The 20,677-nt window shown below is 43.2% G+C and overlaps 1 protein-coding gene across 1 annotated transcript in view; it reads right to left on the bottom strand.

Moving 5' to 3' along the window:
* The window catches only part of CADM3 (cell adhesion molecule 3), a 251,125-nt gene that overhangs the window by 41,956 nt on the left and 188,492 nt on the right, over positions 1 to 20,677 (bottom strand). The window contains exons 2-5 of the mRNA XM_075844879.1: positions 19,368 to 19,508; positions 17,642 to 17,794; positions 15,052 to 15,189; positions 11,749 to 11,919 (exon numbers count right to left, since the gene is read on the bottom strand). Of these exons, the coding sequence (XP_075700994.1) occupies positions 11,749 to 11,919; positions 15,052 to 15,189; positions 17,642 to 17,794; positions 19,368 to 19,508 (603 nt within the window). The remainder of the gene's footprint in view (positions 1 to 11,748; positions 11,920 to 15,051; positions 15,190 to 17,641; positions 17,795 to 19,367; positions 19,509 to 20,677) is intronic.

The following is a 20,677-nucleotide window of genomic DNA, read 5'->3' as shown; positions in this document are numbered from 1 at the left end:
TATGGGGGCATTATACTGTGTGAGGGGCACTATGGGGCAATAAACCGTGCAGTGGGCACTATGGGGGCATTATGCTGTGTGGGGGTAGCTATGGGGGCATTATACAATGTGGGGGTAGCTATGGCGGCATTATACTGTGTGAGGGGTACTATGGGGCATTATACGGCGGGGAGGCACTATGGGAGGATTAAACCCTGTGGGCTGATCTGGCGTGTTTGGAAGGGGATCGGGCGGGGTTAGAGGCTTAACAGTGAAAAAAAATTTGCTGTGCTGCATCTGTTGTCCCTACAGTTGTGTATAACCAGGTCTAAACCACCTTGTGTATAATGTACCCGCTGCTTCTCAATGGCCACATACATATACTGTAGCACACTTGATCTTAGCCAAAAAGGCTGAGAAGTGAGTAGAATAGATTTACCTCACCTCCCTCTATCTATTGATGTCCCTATGTAACACAGTAGCTTCGGCAGTCCTGGCATTCTTCTCGTGAACCAGGAGTCCCAGGATGAACAATATTAAGGTTTCTCCTAGGTTGGGGGACTGCTGCACTGATATCCCGCATGCAAAGACCTGCTCTGTATACGGCTGCAAACTCCGATACAACGCTGACTGTGATTGTGCCCATAGAACGTTCCCCTCCCCCGCTCGCTTCTCGCCAGCAGGTTTGACTAGATATTGCTAGTCCATTATTTCATCTCCCACTACATCTGCGTGGATAACCTTTGCAATGTGTGTGTGTTTACATTCGCTATCTCTTCCGTATTGATTTTCCCCCAGGGGGTCCCCTCTCTGCCCCCCTACCCACAGGAATATTTCCTTTCTTCTTCATGGTAAATTCACAAGCGAACGAGATGCATCTTAAAAAGCTGAGGTGGAAAACAGCCAGCGAATCATGCATAGGATTTGCTTTCGCCTTCTTTTTAAATGCTGACCTCTCTTTTTAAATACAGACCGAGAAAATGCACAAGACTATAGATAAGTTCTGTTTTCAGCATCTCACTTTCCAACAGTAGTATATTTGGGTTGTGAAGCTATATGGCGAGTACTAATGTACACTGTGTTATGTCTAGTGCAGGGTCTGAGGGGGAGGAGCATGACACAGGGATTCTCTCGTTGATCTTTGTGTCATGCCCCGCCCTCGTAGGCCCTGCAGTAGGGAAAACTCAGCCTATCAGTTTTCCTTGTAAGGGTTCCTGAAGTGTGTAAGAATTGTAGGTTGAGCTTAGAAGTAGGTAGGTCAATTGGAATCAGGGCCGAGGATTGTTCTGTTTTCCACCGTAAAAGTAGAGTTTTACTTTAAAGGAATTGTTCACTTTGGACAATTCTTTTTTTGTTAGAAGAGCACCCAATGATAAAATGATGACAGGGTGTCCCTCTGCTGGAAGCCAGAGCAATCAGCTGTAATTTTTACCTGAAAACAGCAGCAAGTGTTCAATTTCCCTGCAGCGCCACCACAGGGCCAATGAAGAATGACAGTGTCAATTGAAATCAAGGCGCTGCTTGTGTAATATACTGTGAGACTGTGAGACGCTCTTTGTAGACACTCTCCGCTCTGGCTAATAGATGAGGGTCCTAAACAGGGGTACCCTCACCTCTCAGAATTTCCATAATATTTTTGTTTTATTACCACATAATTGTTACAAATTTTGCCTAATTATATTCTATGACCACAATCACTGTTGACAAATCATAAAATATATGAAATACAGATGTGTCCACCCGTACCTTTGCTTGACTTTCGTTAGGCAAGATTGACTTGCGGTATAAGTTTTTTTTATAGGAGCCTATGAGCGACGGATGACTTGTCGGATGGCGTCCATTGGAGGCATCCATCGGAGGTATACTATTTTTTAACATTAGAGCCAATGTCATCACGCGCCAGTCATCTCAGGATATGTTGAGCCAAGACAACAGTTAAGGAAGGACACATCTGTAGATGTCGCGAAGCAGTACAGTACAGATAAGAGGGGACCCCAGAATTAGAATGGGAGGACCCAAAACAAGAGAACACTGTAATTTTAAGAATAAGAGTAAACTGATACTTGGAGACCCCAGAACAACAACATGTCTCATGAAGATAAACGTTTTTCAAAAAGTAGACGATGTGGCGATCAGGTGATCACTGCGGGTCTGGATTATCTCATCCCTGGTGATCAGCTGGTATTCCCGGGGGATGCAGCTTCTGACCAAACAATTCAACTGCAGAGGCAACTGCAGAAGTAATGTAGTATTACATACCGACCCTGCAAATGAATGGCTGTCCATGTATTGTACGTTCGGGCTGTTCTGGCTCATAGAGAAGGGTTGCGAGCCGGGGACTCCACTATGATATCTATATTCGGCATATAGACAGCAGTTGTCTCGATGACTTATTCTCTACCTTTTCATGTAATTTTTATGACCAATATTCTGTGCTAATTAATTTTCTGATATAGTATTATAGTGGATGGAGTTAAAATATAATATTCTGCCTGCCTGCTGCAACCACTAGGTGGAGCCTAAGCGTCTACTGCATACAGTAATGTATACCTTCTATACCGTAAGCTCCCCCTAGTGGTGGCAGCAGGCAGGCAGAATATTATCTTTTAACTCCATCCACTATGGCTGCAAACAAACACAAATTTTACCATTTACAATTATAATGTAGAAAACCGAAACGGTAAGTATATATTATGGTGGACATTCACTTTACTTTCCTTAACAAAAGTCACAACGACCTTTATACGTAACAGTACACCAACCCTCTGGGGTGATAGAACAATAAAACATATATATATAGACCCGATGTCTAGTTATCGGTGTCTGATAACTTTTTTTTATGTCTATATGTAATATTCCCTACTCTTTCAGGGCATCAGAGACAGGAGATAAGGGTTTGATCATGAGGGGGTGCCGTTCTCCCATGCACATCACAGGTAAAATCCTATCAGTAAGTCTATTGATGGTGTCAGCGGGGGGTCGACTGGAGCCTACAAAGACTGAAACGGAACGCTGCCAGGGAGCGAGGTAACGTTACAATGTCAAATATCTTCACTCCCGTCATGTCGTGGAAAATCTTACATACACATTTATGAATGCTTCAAGGCATCTATTCCTACTTGCGTTTTAGGTTTAATGGATTAGAGTACGGGTGGAGCGTCTTTCATAAAAACTCTACATTGACATTATATTCAAAACAGAGTGCGGAGAAAGGAAAACCAGGAATACAATATTCGGCACCACGGACAGGTAACTGTTACTACAAGCCCTTCTGTATGGTGTTATAGGGCTGCACGGGCATTGGACCGAGGTCGTTACTTTGCATTCAGTACGAGAGATGAGCGAATTTCCTGAAATTTGTTTTGGATCCAACTCGATCGAATCGTCCAATTAGGTCCACATGGATTTGACGCAGATTGCACCAATTGCCCTGAAAACTCGTGTCTGACTGATGTCTTCTAGGACTGTATCCAATATGGCACTTATTAATATACTGTATTTGGAAAATGTGCCCGTTTTATTTTAACTTGACGGGTCGCCTTCTGGTTATCCAGGTCTCCCCCCTCCCCACGGGCAGCCTCTTGGCTCTGGCCCTGAAAAGGACCACTGTAGCGGCACTTGAAGCGACCCCGTCCATCAGCGTCTTAAATTTGTAATGCACTGCGCCTGTTTTCTAGCGCAAGTGAAAGTATTATATGAAGCTTTCATTTGCACTTGAATACCAGGAAACGAGCGGAAGCGGAGTGCATTACAATGGTAGCCGCTGATGGATGGTGTCGCGTCACATACCCCTCCACCTGAAGGCTATATTCGGGATGAGAGCGGAGGTGAAGCCTAGGGCGGAGACCTGGATAACCAGGAGGCGGCGATTCAAGATGAAATAAAACGGTGAATGACGTCTAAAAAAATTTAATTAGTAAGTGCCATATAAATTCTCCTAATCCACTGTTTAAAAAAACATTATATATGAAATGGCCAACCCCTTTAAAGATCAGCATTAGTAATGTCACCCACCTATGCCCTTCATGATTTGCTGTGCTAGGGGGATAGATAAACACAGTGCATTTTGGGAAGGCACTATGGTGCTATTCGTGAACTCCAAATATGAATCCGAAATTTTGGTAAATTCTGACCAAATTCGATTGATGTAAAATTGATTTGCTGAGCTCCAGGCATAAGCTGCTTTCATATATGTGCTTCCCTGTCCATGGTGCTGAATGCAAAGTAATGATGTCCGTCCAAATTCTGTGCAGCCCCATAGTACTATGCATAAGGGCTTGTAGTTGTAGAGGCATGTACATGTATTCTATATGCTTCCCTGACCGTGGTGCTGAAAAGAGATGAGCGAATACATTTTACACAAATTGAATTTGGTCTGAAGAACACCAATCACCATTTTGCCATGGCATCGTGAACCGCCAGAGCTGAATTCTGACCAGTGCTGTAGGGTTTTTGACTCCTTATCTCCATGTGGCTACATTGTAGTATAACATGACACCTATTCAAATGAATGGGTAACAATGTAATATATAGTTCCATCAGGTCCACCATTCTTTGCAGTGGCTGTACACTCTGGATCATAGAAGGAGGTCCCAAATAAGATCCCCCCCTCTATAGCATCCATATTCTCTAATACTTTATATGGACAGAGGTTATCCAGATGGGACAACCCCATTAGAGGCCATGTACAACTAATTTATATTTTTATTACATTTGCCCTTAGACTAGAGGGAAAAGAGTAACATATGACTTCAGGATCAGACAACACACAATGTTTGTAGTCTGTAACCATGGAGACATAAACTGTAGATCTGTGTAGGAGCTGTGTACACAGAATATTTTTCAATATTTTTTATTTTTGATGCATTGGCGCAACATAAAAATGGTGGCAAAAGCGTCCATACCTTTTAACCCTAGCTCTATATAACTATAAACAATTAGCTTCGCGCTTAGACAGTCCTTGCATGAAATTCGCACAATGGGCAGGGAACGGTAGTTTTACTCTCTTATGTACAGTGTTATAGGCTGGCACAATTACAGGACACAGCAGCTGTGACTATATCTACAAGTCCTCATGCATAGTACTATAGGCTCGAAAAGTCAAAAAGTACAAGGCTAACTTGATAGAAAAACAATTTTTTAAAATATTCATATATCAAATCAATGAGCTGTAGATGTTCTACTGTAACTTACTCATCTTCCATTTTCTCGCCATGCCAGTCTTAATCACGTTACCAGTATATTTTGCCTGCGTGGCGATGGCCTGAAGGGATGAGATGCCGCTGAACTGACAAATACTGATAATGGGGCTGTGTGATAGGCAACAGGGAGGAAGGTGAGAGCAGTCAAATCACACACAGCAGCTACGAAGTAATATCTGGTGCCGTACTCTGACTTTACAGGTCTCTAACAATCCGAGGCCCCTGCCACCTTCCTGTGCTGCAAGATGGGTAAATCCTAGCCCGAAACCATATTCCAATCAAATCTTATTTAATATGAGAAAGCAACAAAATGCTGCGCTGAATCATAAACAGCCAAAACCTATCATGTCAATCTGCACGTCCAATGTTTTATTTATAGGAAGTGTTGATAACAGCAAAGTGCCGCTGCTGATGTACAAACCCGACGGCGGGAAAGTATTTATCATCTTACCATTTATGACATATAATCCTGTAGTGTGAAAAGGCAGCTTAGAATTGTTGACTGCGGAAATTAGCAATGTGGTTGTGGTTTTTATGCATAATGATCCATAACATATGCAGCAGAAACGTATAACTACAAGCAGAATAGTGTTAATAAGGACCATGGAGAGCTTCTTAACATAACAGCCTATGTACAAACCTTGAGCAAAAGGGTAAAAATGACCCGCTTGAAGGGTTTGTACACTTTGCAAATCCTTTTTTTCAGCGCTCTACTGAATCTAAAATAAGAATTGAAGAAAGTTTTCAAATAGTCCTTATTAAAAATCTCCTACTATTATTGTGTATACAGATCCTATGCAGACATATGTATCACCATGGTTACAGACTGTTTTTTTCCAGGTTGTATTGAGTTGTTTTTTTCTTTTTTTGCTACTGCTCTGTCCTTAATGTGTTCTATGGAATTCTTAGAAAGAGTCAAGTGTGCATAGCCTATATAGATCGCTATGGGTCTATATCTGACATAGGAAGTATGGAGGTAGGCTTACCCATAAAGGTGGACGTTATAATGGCCCCACACTGCAGCCTGAAAAAGTTGCGCCCCTTTATGGGTAAGCCTACCTCCATACTTCCTATGTCAGATATAGACCCATAGCGATCTATATAGGCTATGCACACTTGGCTCTTTCTCTGGCAATTCTAGTCTTATTATGATACTTTGGTCCTGGTCTATTTTTACCTATTTCTATCTATGCAATGCGTAAAACTAACTATGGGTATAAATCCTTTACATCTTAGCAATTTTTGAAACATATATGGTCTTTTGAGTGATTCTCTTTGGCTGTAAATTTCCATAAACTTTGTTGTCACCACTAATCTATAGTTATGCATGTATTATATTACTTAGACTGTGTTACCTACGATTTATATTAGACAGTGATTCATTGCCAGGGAATTTTGTCGTGGTGGGCCTAATATCCCAAACTTCTAATGTTCTTGAAGCCACCACACTGTGTTCCTTCTTTTATTCGGATCCTTTTTTGAATTTTATATATCAGTATTTTGTATTGTATGTCCTAATAAAATTTGTTAATTTTTTACTATACCTGTGGCGTAATGACTTCTTCTTCTCTAAGCCCTCACAGTTCACTACTTGTCTTGTACTGATACTGAGATATATCACACTCTGGAGCTGCAGTCACAATTCTCCTGCTTGGCATTGGAAACAGTCAACAAGCTCGTCAGCAGACACTCCCCCTTAGCTGAGTCCCTTTAATGCAGTGGGACAGATTACTGGATAGTGCCTGGTATAAAGCTGTTCCTTCCCAGAATGTAAATATCTATAACAATCTCTGTGAACAAGCAAGGGATGCCGAAATGTAAGCTCCGCAGAATTGTGAATGCAGCTCTGGAGTTGTATGGGATTTATATGATCATCCTATGAATTCTCCTGTACATCACGGGAGACGTGTATCGCTTCAGTCTCATCAGTGTTTGGCCTCTGGTAATTGAGAAGGCCGGCCATATTACTCTTCTATTAACTCAAGTCTTTCGATTTTTTTTTTTCTCTTTAACAGAATAGGTCTCAGAGAAAACGTCTTCAGATTATCATTTTTCAAATGTCATGTTCAATTAAATGAGCGAACTTTGCAATTTATCTAATTAGCCATAAAATGCATAATGTTCAACCAAATGAAATAAACCGAAATGTTCACATATATTCAACATCCGCACGGCACAAAAGGGGGGCTAAGTGCTTCAAACCTAAAAATAGGAGCATGTGCGTCTGCCAGGAGATAGATGTAAGGAGAACCAGGGGCGGACATACCACATGTGCAGCGGGTTCAGCTCCACAGGGGCCCAGAGGGGAAGGGCGCCCTTCCAACCACCTTATTATAAAGAGTGGTAGAGGGAAATAGGAACCAGTGGGATTGGGAGGATTTTACTTAGCTGCGCCATGATGGAGATGTGATGGCGTACTGCTGATGAATGTTTGGCGCGTGTGTGGCATGTATATGGCGTGTGATTTGTGGCATGTGGCATGTGTCCTTGAAGGGAAGGGAACCCACACACAGTTCGTGTACAGGAGCCGTTAACCGGTTCAGGACCCTCTACTGTATATTTACGTCGGCCGTTCCTGGTCATTAAAGCCTGCGCCACAGTATATCTACAGCGCTGGCTTATTTTCCAGTCCCTCAAAATTGATGGCCTAAATTGAAGGCTGCGATACCTGGGAATCGCCGCTACATCTGTGTCGACGATTCACAGTGAGCAAGTAGAAATGTAGGGGAAGCAGCGCTCGTACGACTGAACCCCCTTCAAAACAGATGATCAATAAGGGTCCCGGGAGTCGGACCTCGACCGATCAGCTATTGATGGCCTATTCTGAGGATAGGCCATCAAATTTTAGGGACTGAAAAACCTCTTTAAGCCGTAGACTCTGGAGAGAAGCGGTTTTCACCGCTTCTGTCTGCTGTGGTTTAATATACACAGTTCTCAACGAGGAATATGTATAGAATCTTGGCTCCGGTGATCATGTGACTGATCACAGGATCGCCAGGATGCCAGTGGTACGAGGCTAAAAATGGCTAAACGGTGTCTGTTCCTGAACCGGTTAAGGGTATGTTCACACGGCGGGGGTCCGTAACGGCTGAAATTACGGGGATGTTTCAGCCTGAAAACATCCCCGTAATTTCAGCCGTACCGGCATGTGCAGGCGCTTGAACGCCGCGTCAATGACGACCGTAATTAGCGCTGCTATTCATTGGAGTCAATGAATAACGGCTCCAATTACGGCCAAAGAAGTGACAGGTCACTTCTTTGACGCGGGCGTCTATTTACGCGCCGTCATTTGACAGCGGCGCGTAAATATACGCCTCGTGTGAACAGACAAACGTCTGCCCATTGCTTTCAATGGGCAGATGTTTGTCAGCGCTATTGAGGCGCTATTTTCAGACGTAATTCGGGGCAAAAACGCCCGAATTACGTCCGTAAATAGGCCGTGTGAACATACCCTAACCGTCAGTACCTGCTCCTGCTGAAAACGACAGACAACTGCAAAGGATAAATTCAGTGTAAAGGAAATGCACCCAGTATGTATTGTGGGCACAGCTAACGGGCGCTGGTTTACAGAAAATGATACACTGTGTACTGATAAGTGCTGATGACACCCAGAAAGGGAGGTGCATGACACAGAGAAGAACACCAAAGAGAGAATCCCTGTGTCATGCGCCGCCCCTCCGGCCCTGCCCTAGACATAACACATTACATCAGTTCAGCTTGGACTGTTCCTTTAAAACAGGGGCATAGCTAGAAAGGAGGCGGGTTGGGCATGTGCTTCAGGGTACTAGGTGCCAGGTAGAAGCCAGCAGGACCTTGGGGGGATTACTGCCATTTCCTTAAAGAGGTAGTTACTCAGCTTAAAGGGGTTGTCCATTTTCATATAAGTAAAGCTTAAAAAGAAACTCCAGGGAAAACAATAGACTACCATGTGCATTCTGGCCAGTAATCACGATGTCTGAAGTCACTGCCGTCTCTTTTAGGGATCTAATAAAATTTTGGGCATGATGCTCATTGCAGTTAAAATGTAAAGCTTCACACACACCAGAGGTGAACCATTCTTGAAGAGATGTGAGATCTCCGCCTTATGTGGCACCCTAACCAGTCAGGAGAGGGGCAGAATGTGTGCAGAGATACAATTCATACCTGCAATTTCCCATTTTTATTTGAGTAGAGGGCGCTATTTCACATTAGGAAGTAAAAAAGGCTAAGGTCACCCTGGTTTAATTAATTTGAATCGAATAGTAAATTGGTTCTGGACTCACCAGCTCTTAGGATATAGTAATTTAAAAGAATAATAGTCAAATAGATTTCCCCCATTATATTCTATAACTGGCAAATGAATATTTGCAACACCACTCTTCGAATCTGTCGGTCCGAAAAAATACACAATTATTCTTATTTTATAATACACGTCAATGGCAATTTTCCCTTGCCATGTCTGTAAATAATATAGAGATGAGCGGCGCTACAAAGGTGCTGCTTATCTCTTCCTGCAGAATCGGTCTGTCCTCCCGTGCCAGCCATTGATTGACTGACATGTAGAGCTCTCTCGTTTTTTAAAAACTGTTTGAACACACACACGAAGACCATGCTGCCGTGTTCATGAGCCCTAACGGCATCAGTAATTGGGACAGGCATTCCCATTATGGGATATCCGGAAAATATGATTGTTTGGGGTTCCTTAAAAGGTTGTCTCATGGCGAGAGAGAAGCCAGCCCGGTGATCAGCAGATTGCCAGGGGTCCAGCTCCTCCTGGCGATCTGCTGTTATTGCTGGTGACAGCCATAGTATTACATGCCGTCCATTCAAATGACTGGCCAACCATGTAATATTTAGACGGGCCAGGTCCACCAGTGCCAGAGTTTTTCCTTGTGAACGGCTCCCTGATCTACCTCAAAGAAGTGGGGGTCCTGCGGGGATTCCCCTCTATGATGCCCATATGCAGTAATAGGGAATATAAAAAGGGGTTGTCTTCATAAGAAAACCCCTTTAAGGCCCTGTTCACACTGATTTTTTTGGCGCGGTTTTTGACGCAGAAACTGCGCCCAAAACTTCATAAATCTCCTCCCATCGATTTCAATGAGAGGTGGAGGCATTTTTTTTTCCCACGAGTGGAACAAAACGCTTGCGGGACAAAAAAGAAGCATCATGCCCTTTCTTCAAGCGTTTCCACCTCTGACCTCCCATTGACATCAATGGGAGGGAGGGAAAGCAGGTTTCGCTGCGTTTTCTGCCCGCAGCCTTCAATGGCCACGGCCGAAAAACGCTACATAGACAGTGCAGGCAGGACAAAATCTGCCTCAAAAAAACTCAGTGTGAACAGGGCCTCTAAGGACTGGAATTGAGAAACACTGTTGTCTCAGGGCCCGTAGATAATGAGACTGCCACGGGGCCTACAGAGGATGGTGTGAACCCACTTTGTCACCAAGGGATTTGACGTGGGGCTTAACCGGGGAGCGAAGTCTAACAGGACCCCAGGTATTCACCCTTTAACCCCTATATAGGGCTCTGGACTTTGCTGCTGGGGAAGCCCAGGTCACTACCCCAGAGAAGCCTCCCTTGGCAATGGCCGACGTTAACCGTGTAGTACAGAATCAGAAAGGTCAAGTATAGCATAAATCATGACAGGTGGCAAACGTGCACTCATGGTTGGTGGAGCCAAGGGTCAGGGCAGGCTCATTACGGGTAACAAGCAAGTGGTCAAGGCAGGCGGCAGGCAAGGATAATCAAAGGTACAAGCAGGGTCAAAACACAGGAAATCCTACAAGCGATAACACACGGTATTTCTAGCAATCTAGGGGGAACCTAATTGCTCAGGCAATGGTGAACAGGGGAGGACCCTTTAACACCCTGGGAAATAATTTGGCGCACACTGGCACTTTCAAGGAGGAAGGGTTAGCACGCTCACTAAGGAGTGCTCGAGATGCCGGAGAAGAGTGGCTGTGAGGGAGGCCGCAACCAGAGAGTGATTTAGGATGGCGGGGCCGGCCGGGAGCCAAAGAATGCCGTGAAGTGGCAAATATGTAACTTATTGCTATGATGTAAGACATATCATCTATTCAGAAGAGTATGGGTATGTTCACACAGGGCGGATACGGTACGTAAAAGTACACAGGGAATTCCGGACGAAAAACATCACCAAATTGTGTGGATGAGATTTGTTCAAATCTCATCCACTCTGCTGCTACTGTATTATGCTGAGGATTTACCGCAACTAAATCCGTTGTGGAAAATGCGCAGTATTTACGCTACGTGTGAACTGACCCTAAAAAGACACTTTTTTGAAGGAATGACTCCAAGAGCCATGAAGAATCAAGAGGTCTGGTTAGGTCATACTTTTCCGCCACCCTTATAGGCATATGAAAGGTTGAGATACCCTACAGGAGATACCCTAATATCAAGGGAGCCTGTCCTTGTTGTAGGGACCCTCATCAATCCTTCCCAGCTCAGGACAAATTCACAGTCAGGTGATTCGAGCCATGGACAACCACGTTTTTAATTAACCTGTACATTCAATCCATGAATACAGTCACGCCAAAAAAATAATAGACATAAAATTGGTACTTACATAGGACCTGAAGCTTCTGGCTGGAAGATTTGAACGTATTGGGCATTGATTCATGGCCGACAGTGCAGGTGATCTCCACCTGGTCATCTGCTTTGGTCACTGGGAAGTTTATGAGGCTCACTACAGTGAAGGTTTTGCCATTGGCGTCCCTTGTTTCAGAGTTTCGAGCTCCTGAGGAAAGACAATTGAAGAAGAAAGTAATAAGTAAGGCCGAGTAAAGATATAAAACAGCAAATGCTCTACCAACATTATCATGATATTTTGAGAGTCCTTGATGGGTCATATGAAGAAAACTAAAGTAGGGTTGGGTATATCCAGACTTGGGGAATTTGTTCCGGCCATACGTGTTGGGTATATCCAGACTTGGGGAATTTGTTCCGGCCATACGTGTTGGGTATATCCAGACTTGGAGCATTTGTTCTGGCCTTTGTCAACCCCTTCTAGGGTTTTTCCAGGAGTTTAATATTGAAGGCCGACTCCCGCTATGAAGGAGCTGCGGTGCTCCAGCAAGTACTTTGTCCCCTTTAGGGTATGTGCACACACACTAATTACGTCCGTAATTGACGGACGTATTTCGGCCGCAAGTACCGGACCGAACACAGTGCAGGGAGCTGGGCTCCTAGCATCATACTTATGTACGATGCTAGGAGTCCCTGCCTCGCTGCAGGACAACTGTCCCGTACTGTAAACATGTTTTTAGTACGGGACAGTTGTCCGGCAGCGAGGCAGGGACTCCTAGGATCGTACATAAGTATGATGCTAGGAGCCCAGCTCCCTGCACTGTGTTCGGTCCGGTACTTGCGGCCGAAATACATCCGTCAATTACGGACGTAATTAGTGTGTGTGCACATACCCTTATTGTTTACCCAGGCACAGCGCCGTACATGCAGTTGTGGCTGTGTCTGGTACTGCAGCTCATTCACTGTGCCCGGTTCTTCAATTCTCATTTTGTATAACATACTATTATCACTCGCATCAGTCCTTGTCCCCAGTGGGGCAAACAACCCTCTACAATCTATAAAAAGTCAATTGACTTATGAGTATGTTCCTGGAGTGTGGGAGAAAACAGAAGTACTCAGAGGAAACCTCCATAGAGAGGACAATAAAACCTCCAAGGAGATATGGCCCAGGTCGAATTTGAACCTTGGTCGCCAGTGCAGTAAGGGATCAGTGCTAGCTTATGGACCACTATCTTCCACTGATCTCCAAGTCTACTGTATATGACATACTGTACATACAAATGTTTCATAAGAGAAAACGTCTGCCCGTATGGACTATTAAGGGGGTATTCCCATCAAAGACATTTATGACAAATTCACAGGATATGCCATCAATGTTTGATAGATGTGGGTCCCACCTCTGGCAAGAGTGGGGTGCCACCTCTGGCAAGAATGGCGGTAGGTGGTGAGTTGGCCCTCAGCCGCCGCATCCAGGTGGAGGATGATTGGAGAGGTGGCCAATCCCGCTTGCTTGGAATACCCCTATAAGGCATATGGACGTCATAGAGAGGGACTCATTGATTGGGGCACCCCACTATTAGTCAGTAAGAGCGACTTCACTCTGGCGGACCTAGCCATGGAACGGTCGGCAATTCATTTGCTACAATGCTAAAGCCAGACATGACTTGCCCTGGTGATAACTACTCTGATCAGTGGTGCATAATAATAAATAGTGGTTTGGTCCACTGGTCGTCTTCACTACACGCAACAGGTAGTCCTAAAAGAACCATAGAGACATTGTGGAGACGTTTAATGAGACATATTGTTTTTGGATACATCAACAGCCTCGATAGTTGGCTGCTCCATCTTTAACCTATCCCCGTTACTGTATTCCGAGAAGATCTTCGAAGATCTGTCTACATGGATGACTGTTCCTATGACTTTCAGATCAGGTTCACAGTTACATAAGAAGAAAGATTAGCTAGTCACTTTGTTTTAAGGAAGGGCTGAAACTGCGTCTTTGATCTTTAGAAGTACGAGAACTTACACTGTGGCTCTGCAGCAATGTTTTCCGACTGTAACATCAAAGGGCAACTAGAACTAAAATTGAAATGTTCATAAATATAGCATGAAGATGACACATGCCGTTCCGTCTTACTCCACGGGAGCTTTGTAAAATAACAATGGCCCCTCTGTATCACTACACCCCACAGCTTGTAGCCACCAGCTAAGAACTTGGAGGAAATACCCGAGGGCAAATTTGCTGTTGGGTTCCTGGTTAGACCTTCTAGTCATATCTGTAGACTGTGCATGTCAATCCATACTGCTCTACACAACCCTAGTCAAAAATGATGGAAAATAAAGATCAGATCTAGTAGCGGTATCTTCAAAATGTCAAAGAGGAAAAAGAACAGCAGGGACATAGCAAGAAAACATTACTTATTACAAGATTTTATCGCCAGTCCAGGACTATGTTTACGTCCTCTGCTATGTAATACTGAAGATATATAACGTTGTATAAATCAGTAGTAAATGAGACCTAGTAATATATCTTATTAGGGGGACAGTGACATATTCCAGCCACCAGTAATTTCCCGTTTCCCCTACCTGAAGGCACTCAGTAAGCAGGGGAAAAGGGTAGGCTGAGTAGGTAGCCATTGAGGGGGAAGGCTGAACATTGAACTCTTGGAGCCGAGGGGTAGTGTACATTCTAAAACCTGTGTTTTGAGAACCTAGCCCTTCCCCATATGTAAGTGTTCAAAAACTTCCTCAGTCCTAAAATATAGTAATTAATAAAAAAGGAAGAGGGGAGAGAAGGGGATGCAGATGCAGCTTTTGTCTCTTTGGTTCTGTGAAATGCTGTGAGAGGGGAGGAGGGAGCAAAAGTGGGAAGATATCAGATTACGGGATGATTGGGTAGCAGAAAACGACACCAAAGTAAGGGCAAACATCCCACTAGAAAGACCCTACCCATTAAAGGAAAGCCAATGAGTGATTGTATTTTTTTTTGTAATGATAAGAATTATTTTTAATCTTCAAAAATATAGGATATATATATATATATATATATATATATATATATATATATATATATATTTATTTACACTTTGACAGATACTCATGCATAGATCAGATTAATATCTAGATGTACTGCAGTATAGGACGTGCGTAGAGAGAGGGGGGGTAGAAAGTTACGTAACTGGGTGGACAAGTACACAGGAAGCGTTCTTTACATCACACTATAATATATAGTGCTATTAGAGTTTCTACACCCCTCTGAAATGCTCTGGTGCCTATGTCTGACAGGTCATACATATATGTAGCTTTGACCTAATGAAAAGCCAGGTATCTGGGCTTTCCTCACCTTCCAGCTCCTCTGGTCCTTTGTACCATCTGATGTTGGCGGCAGGTTTGCTGCCACTTGTTATGCATCTCAGTTCGGCGTTTTGAGTTTCTTTGATTGGCCTTTCATGACCGGAGATCTTAGGCTCCTGGGGGACGCCTGAAAATGGAGATTGAGAAATTTATGAGAAGATATGTAAAGTTGTCAGAAAGGCACATCGCTAGTGACAGCCTGATATTCCTTGTATTTAGCACCGTACCATCCCATAATTTACTAGCGAGCGAGGAAACATTCTAATTCATGAAAGTCCTGGGTAAAACATACCTAAATATAGACCACCCAAAAGATGGTAATGTTCTGTCAATCTACTAGGAAACAAACAGTACCACCAACCAGAGACTTGGAGAGAAGAGGGTAAGCCCCAAACCACTGATGAAAGGGGCACCACAGACGACCTGGCACCCGAGGCTTGCGACAAGCACAAATCTTAATATCAATGGTTTAGCAGTATTATTTTGTACTATTATTAAATTACTTTATGTTTGGAGCTGTTATTTGGTCACTATATGGCAGTATTACTTTAGCAATGTATGGTGGTATTATTTGAGCATTGTATGGTGGTATTATTTGAGCTCTGTATGGAGGTATTATTTGAGCACTATATGGCAGTATTATTTGGTCACTATATGGTGGTATTATTTGAGCACTGTATGGTGGTATTATTTGGGCACTGTATGATGGTATTATTTGAGCACTGTATGTTGGTATTACTTGGTCAGTATATGGTGGTGTTATTTGAGCACTGTATGGTGGTGTTATTTGGGCACTGTATGGTGGTGTTATTTGAGCACTGCATGGCGGTATTACTTAGTTAATATATGGGGGTGTTACTTGGTCACTGTATGGTGGTATTATTTGAGCACTGTATGGTGGTATTATTTGAGTACTGTATGGTGGTATTATTTGAGCACTGTATGGTGGTATTATTTGAGCACTGTATGGTGGTATTATTTGAGCACTGTATGGTGGTGATATTTGAGCACTGTATGATGGTATTATTTAAGCACTGTATGGCGGTATTATTTGAGCTCTGTATGACGGTATTATTTGAGCACTGTATGGCGGTATTATTTGAGCTCTGTATGGTGGTATTATTTGAGCACTGTATGGTGGTATTATTTGAGCTCTGTATGGTGGTATTATTTGAGCTCTGTATGGTGGTATTCTTTGGTCACTATATGGTGGTATTATTTGAGCACTGTACGGTGGTATTATTTTGTCACTATATGGTGGTACTATTTGAGCACTGTATGGTGGTATTATTTGGTCACTATATAGTGGTATTATTTGAGTACTGTATGGTGGTGTTATTTGAGCACTGTATGGTGGTATTATTTGGGCACTGTATGGTGGTGTTTTTTGAGCTCTGAATTATGGCATTATATGAGCACTGTATGGTGGTTGGTTAGTTTAGGCATTGTGTGGCACTGCTGTTTGGGCACTGTAAAGAATATTTTTTACAGTGTATGGTGGTGGCGGCAGAGTATAGCATTGTTTTTAGGCAAGTGTATGGAAGTGTAATTTGGCTATTCAGCACAACAGAAGGTACTGCACAATGAACCATCTAATGTAAGATCAGACCTGCTTGTGATGGTTGGTGTCCTTAGTCCTCCTTGCCAAATGCCACAGTGTGCAATTGGTTGTCTTGAAAAAAAAAATACTTTCATACACCTTATCAGGAAATTATCAGGAAATTGATGTGTTAATAGAGGGGGGGGGGGGTCCTCTGTTTAGGATCTTCATGTATTTGCCAGAGTGAAGAGCAGTTATAAGGAGAGTCTCTCGATCTGGAGGAACTGTCCTGTCCTGCATAAAACAGACAATTCATTGATGTGAATGGACACTGTGTAATGCTTAGTTTCCCCTGTGTTGGCGCTGCAGGAAAATGGAACATTTACTGCCAGGTTTCGCCACAGATTATAGATGATCGCTTGGGGTCACAGCACAGTTAAATTTTGCCATCTGTTTATTGTTGAGGGACCCTTTTCAGAAGTAGGGATTGTCCAAAGTGGACAACCTCTTTAAGAATTCAACAACCCCTTTAGTGCTGCCAGTCCATGGATATAAGTAGATTATGAACAAGTGTTTCCCCAATGTAATTACAACCTCTAGCAGTGAATGGAAGCTTGGAACACTTATGGGATTTGTGAGTAATTTCCAGTCCCTTTATTTTGGGTTCCACCATGTCGTACATTTACTGTATGTCATATCTGCCACCATATAAATGCAAAAATGAATCGGCATTATAGACAATCATTTTTAGTTTAATGTTGCTCCATCTCCTAAAATACATAAAATGAAAAAAGACATAAGTCCATCCAGTTCAGCCTATTTCCCTGCAATGTTGATCCAAGAAAAGGCAAAACCCCCCATGAGGCAGAAGCTAATTCTCCTCATCGTAAAGAAAAAAATACTTCCCGACTCCAATTTGGCAATCAGAATGGATCAACGACCCATCTCTAGAAAACTAGTACATATAACTTGTAATAAAATGACTAATGGATCCAGATAGGTCCATAACATTATCACCAGTGGTGTAAACCAGACTTACCTAAAACTGTCACCATGGCTTTGGCTGTCCTGACCGGCATGGTGAAAATGGAGCAGGTGTACTCGCCCTCGTCAGATAGGGTCACGTTGCTAATACTGATGGACAGTTCATTCTTAGTAGACTTGACCAGTTGGATTCTGTTATCTCTGAGAGCTGTGTGGGCAAGACAAGTCATAAGAAAAATACACGTATTCCCGTAAAAAAATGTAGACTAGACTAGATAGACCCGTATATCAAAACCTACAACCCAACGAGAAGACCCAGCTCATCCTTACCCAGTATATGCAGTCTATACCCAATGCCCAATGATGCACATCTACAAGGAATTGTCCAGTCTTATGCAAGTTTATGCAACTTTTTTATATACTTAGGGGGGAATGTGTTCAGACTTGTGTTTCATACTCCAGTCCTAATAGGAAAAAATCTGGAGTAGGATGCGATAAATTTATTAAAAGGCTCACGCCAAGGGCTGGCGTAGATTTCCACCAGTTTCCGGCGTAAATGATAGTAAATGTGTCGGGCCGGGTGTGGCCTTTTAAGGGCGGCAAGGGAATCAGAAACGGCTGTTTGTGATGTTTCTATGCCAGAAAACTTGCTGTTAGTGTATGGAAACTAAACTCCAAGCTGAGAGTTCTTACACTGATACATTGTAGCAACTTAACCTCTCAGGTTGGGTTTTAAGTAGGGTAATTAATCAAAACAAAACCGAAATCGAAATTCAGCACAGATATCTGCCATCAACTTGCGCATTTCGTTTTTTCGGTTCGGTTATGTCTCGGTTTTAACTGTATCTGCATCCTCAGGACAGTTTGACCCATTGGTGGAGCAGGGAGCCGTCATCTCCCTGCTCCACTATTCACTATGTAATGAAAGTCGTGAACGGCCTGGTGCAGACAGGCGTGATGAAGTGATGTAAATGTGCCTGTCTGCCGAGAGCCACACAGAGCACAGACCAGAGGACACCTGCCGAGGGATCTCCTCCAATAGTCGTGGGACTAAGGCTAGGTGAGCATTTAATTTATTATTTTTATTAGGCACTTTAGGGCCATTATACTGTGTGAAGGGGCAGCAATGGGGGGCATTATACAGTTTGGGGCAGTTATCAGGGTATTATACTGTGTGGGGGCAGCTATAGGGGCATTATACTGTGTGGGGGCAGCTATAGGGGCATTATACTGTGTGGGGGCACTATGGGGCATTATACTGTGTGGGGAGGCACTATGGGGCATTATACTGTGTGGGGCATCTATGGGGGCATAATACTGTGTGGGGGTAGCTATAGGGGCATTATACTGTGTAGGTGGGCTCTATAGGGCATGATACTGTGTGGGGAGGCACTATGGGGCATTATACTGTGGGGTCACTATACTGTGTATGGCCAGCTAATGTGGCATTATACTGTGTGGGGGCAGTGTCTGGGGGTACATTATATACAGTAGTTTACAAGGCTCAGGGGAATATATATTAATTCAATAGCATGGCATGCAAATAGGGGCGTGGTATATAAAAAGGGGTGTGGTCTAAACAATCGTTCATTAATCGTAATCGAGGTTACATATTTAATTATTCGTGATTTTGATGTAGATCATAATCGCCCAGCCCTAGTTTTAAGCCTCTGAATGTAAACAAGAATATTTCCATTCACCAATGCCTTCATCTCCACCCATGCAAAAATCTGGTAATCTGACCCCACATAAATAGCACACACGGCAGGGGGTTCACTTACCTCTCTTCTCCCCAAAGTACAGAGTCTGCTGAGCTGGGTTGGACCACTGGAGGGAAGATTCTTCATGGTCCTCCACTGTGCAGGTGAGGATCATTCTGCCCCCTGTGGCAACCAAAACGTCTGATGTGACTGGTTGGCTGGCTGTGGAGATACAAGGCAAAACTTATGTTAGCTCTTTCATAAATGCAGCAACGGCAAGAGACAAATCTTAAATTGACCCCCATACATGTATTAGAGGGGCTGTCTGGTTTCGAAAACCCATTGCCAAATATCATATTAGAAAATTCTGAGTAAATCGAGGGGGGTCCTCATTCAGGATCCTCAGTGAAAAGTGGTTGCAAAGAGCGTCTCTCAATCTGGAGGACCTGACATGTCCATGCATTACATGAACAGTCCATAGACTTCAATGAGAAATGTGCAATGCTTTGCTTCACCTGCGGGGGCACTGTAGGATAATTGAACACTTATTTCCAGTTTCCCCTACAGATTACAGCTGATTACGGATTACCCAGTTAAATACTGATGGACCTGTTAACCAAAAAGGAAATATTCAAGGTGGGAAACCCCTTGAAGCAGAAGACTTGCCCAAATGTCTAGTATAGTTCTATGTCATTCACAGTTCCCATAGCTTTAGTACATGGTACGTATACTAAGGGAGCTACCTGGTCCCTAATAGAGATGAGCAAATTTTTCAAAATTTTTCTGTTGAAATGGCCGTCCTTTTCGGTGCTAAAAATTTGGTGCAAATCGAAAGCATGTAATGTGAAAATGACAGCAACGTATAAGGGTAGAGGAAGGATAACCACAGTGTAATTCGGGAAGGCTGCCCACAAGTCATTATGCTGTAAAATGGAGGCCTGCGCTCCCCGACTGAACTACGAACCACAAAAGTTTCGAAATTTGCCAAACTCGAAGCTTTTGAAAAATTCAGACCAAATTTGATTTCTGTAGACGCAATTTGCTCATCTCTAGTCCCTAAACATCAGGAAAATCTCTCCAGCTGTTTTTACTTAAATGAGTCTGTTGTCACGTAAATAAGTCTGAGCTGCAATACCAGACTGAGCCTATGTATAAGAGGGGCACTGTTTCTGGAAAAAATCAGATCCCTTTTTTCTCATTTTGAGATTATTCTCATTCCCATATTTGAAGCCAGAATTGACAATAAAAGGTTAAACATGACATTTATTTTTAGTAACCCTACTATGTGACAATGGCAAGAGTCCAGTATAACTACAATAGGCGAATGTCATGCCAACATGTCCGGGCATTGGAAATAGATTTATTTTATAAGGTCTGTAACATACGGGATT

Source organism: Rhinoderma darwinii, chromosome 12 (assembly GCF_050947455.1).
Source record: "Rhinoderma darwinii isolate aRhiDar2 chromosome 12, aRhiDar2.hap1, whole genome shotgun sequence".
Lineage (NCBI taxonomy): Eukaryota > Metazoa > Chordata > Amphibia > Anura > Rhinodermatidae > Rhinoderma > Rhinoderma darwinii.
The sequence above is the reverse complement of the archived record's forward strand: the minus strand, read 5'-3'. Positions and strand labels throughout refer to the sequence as shown.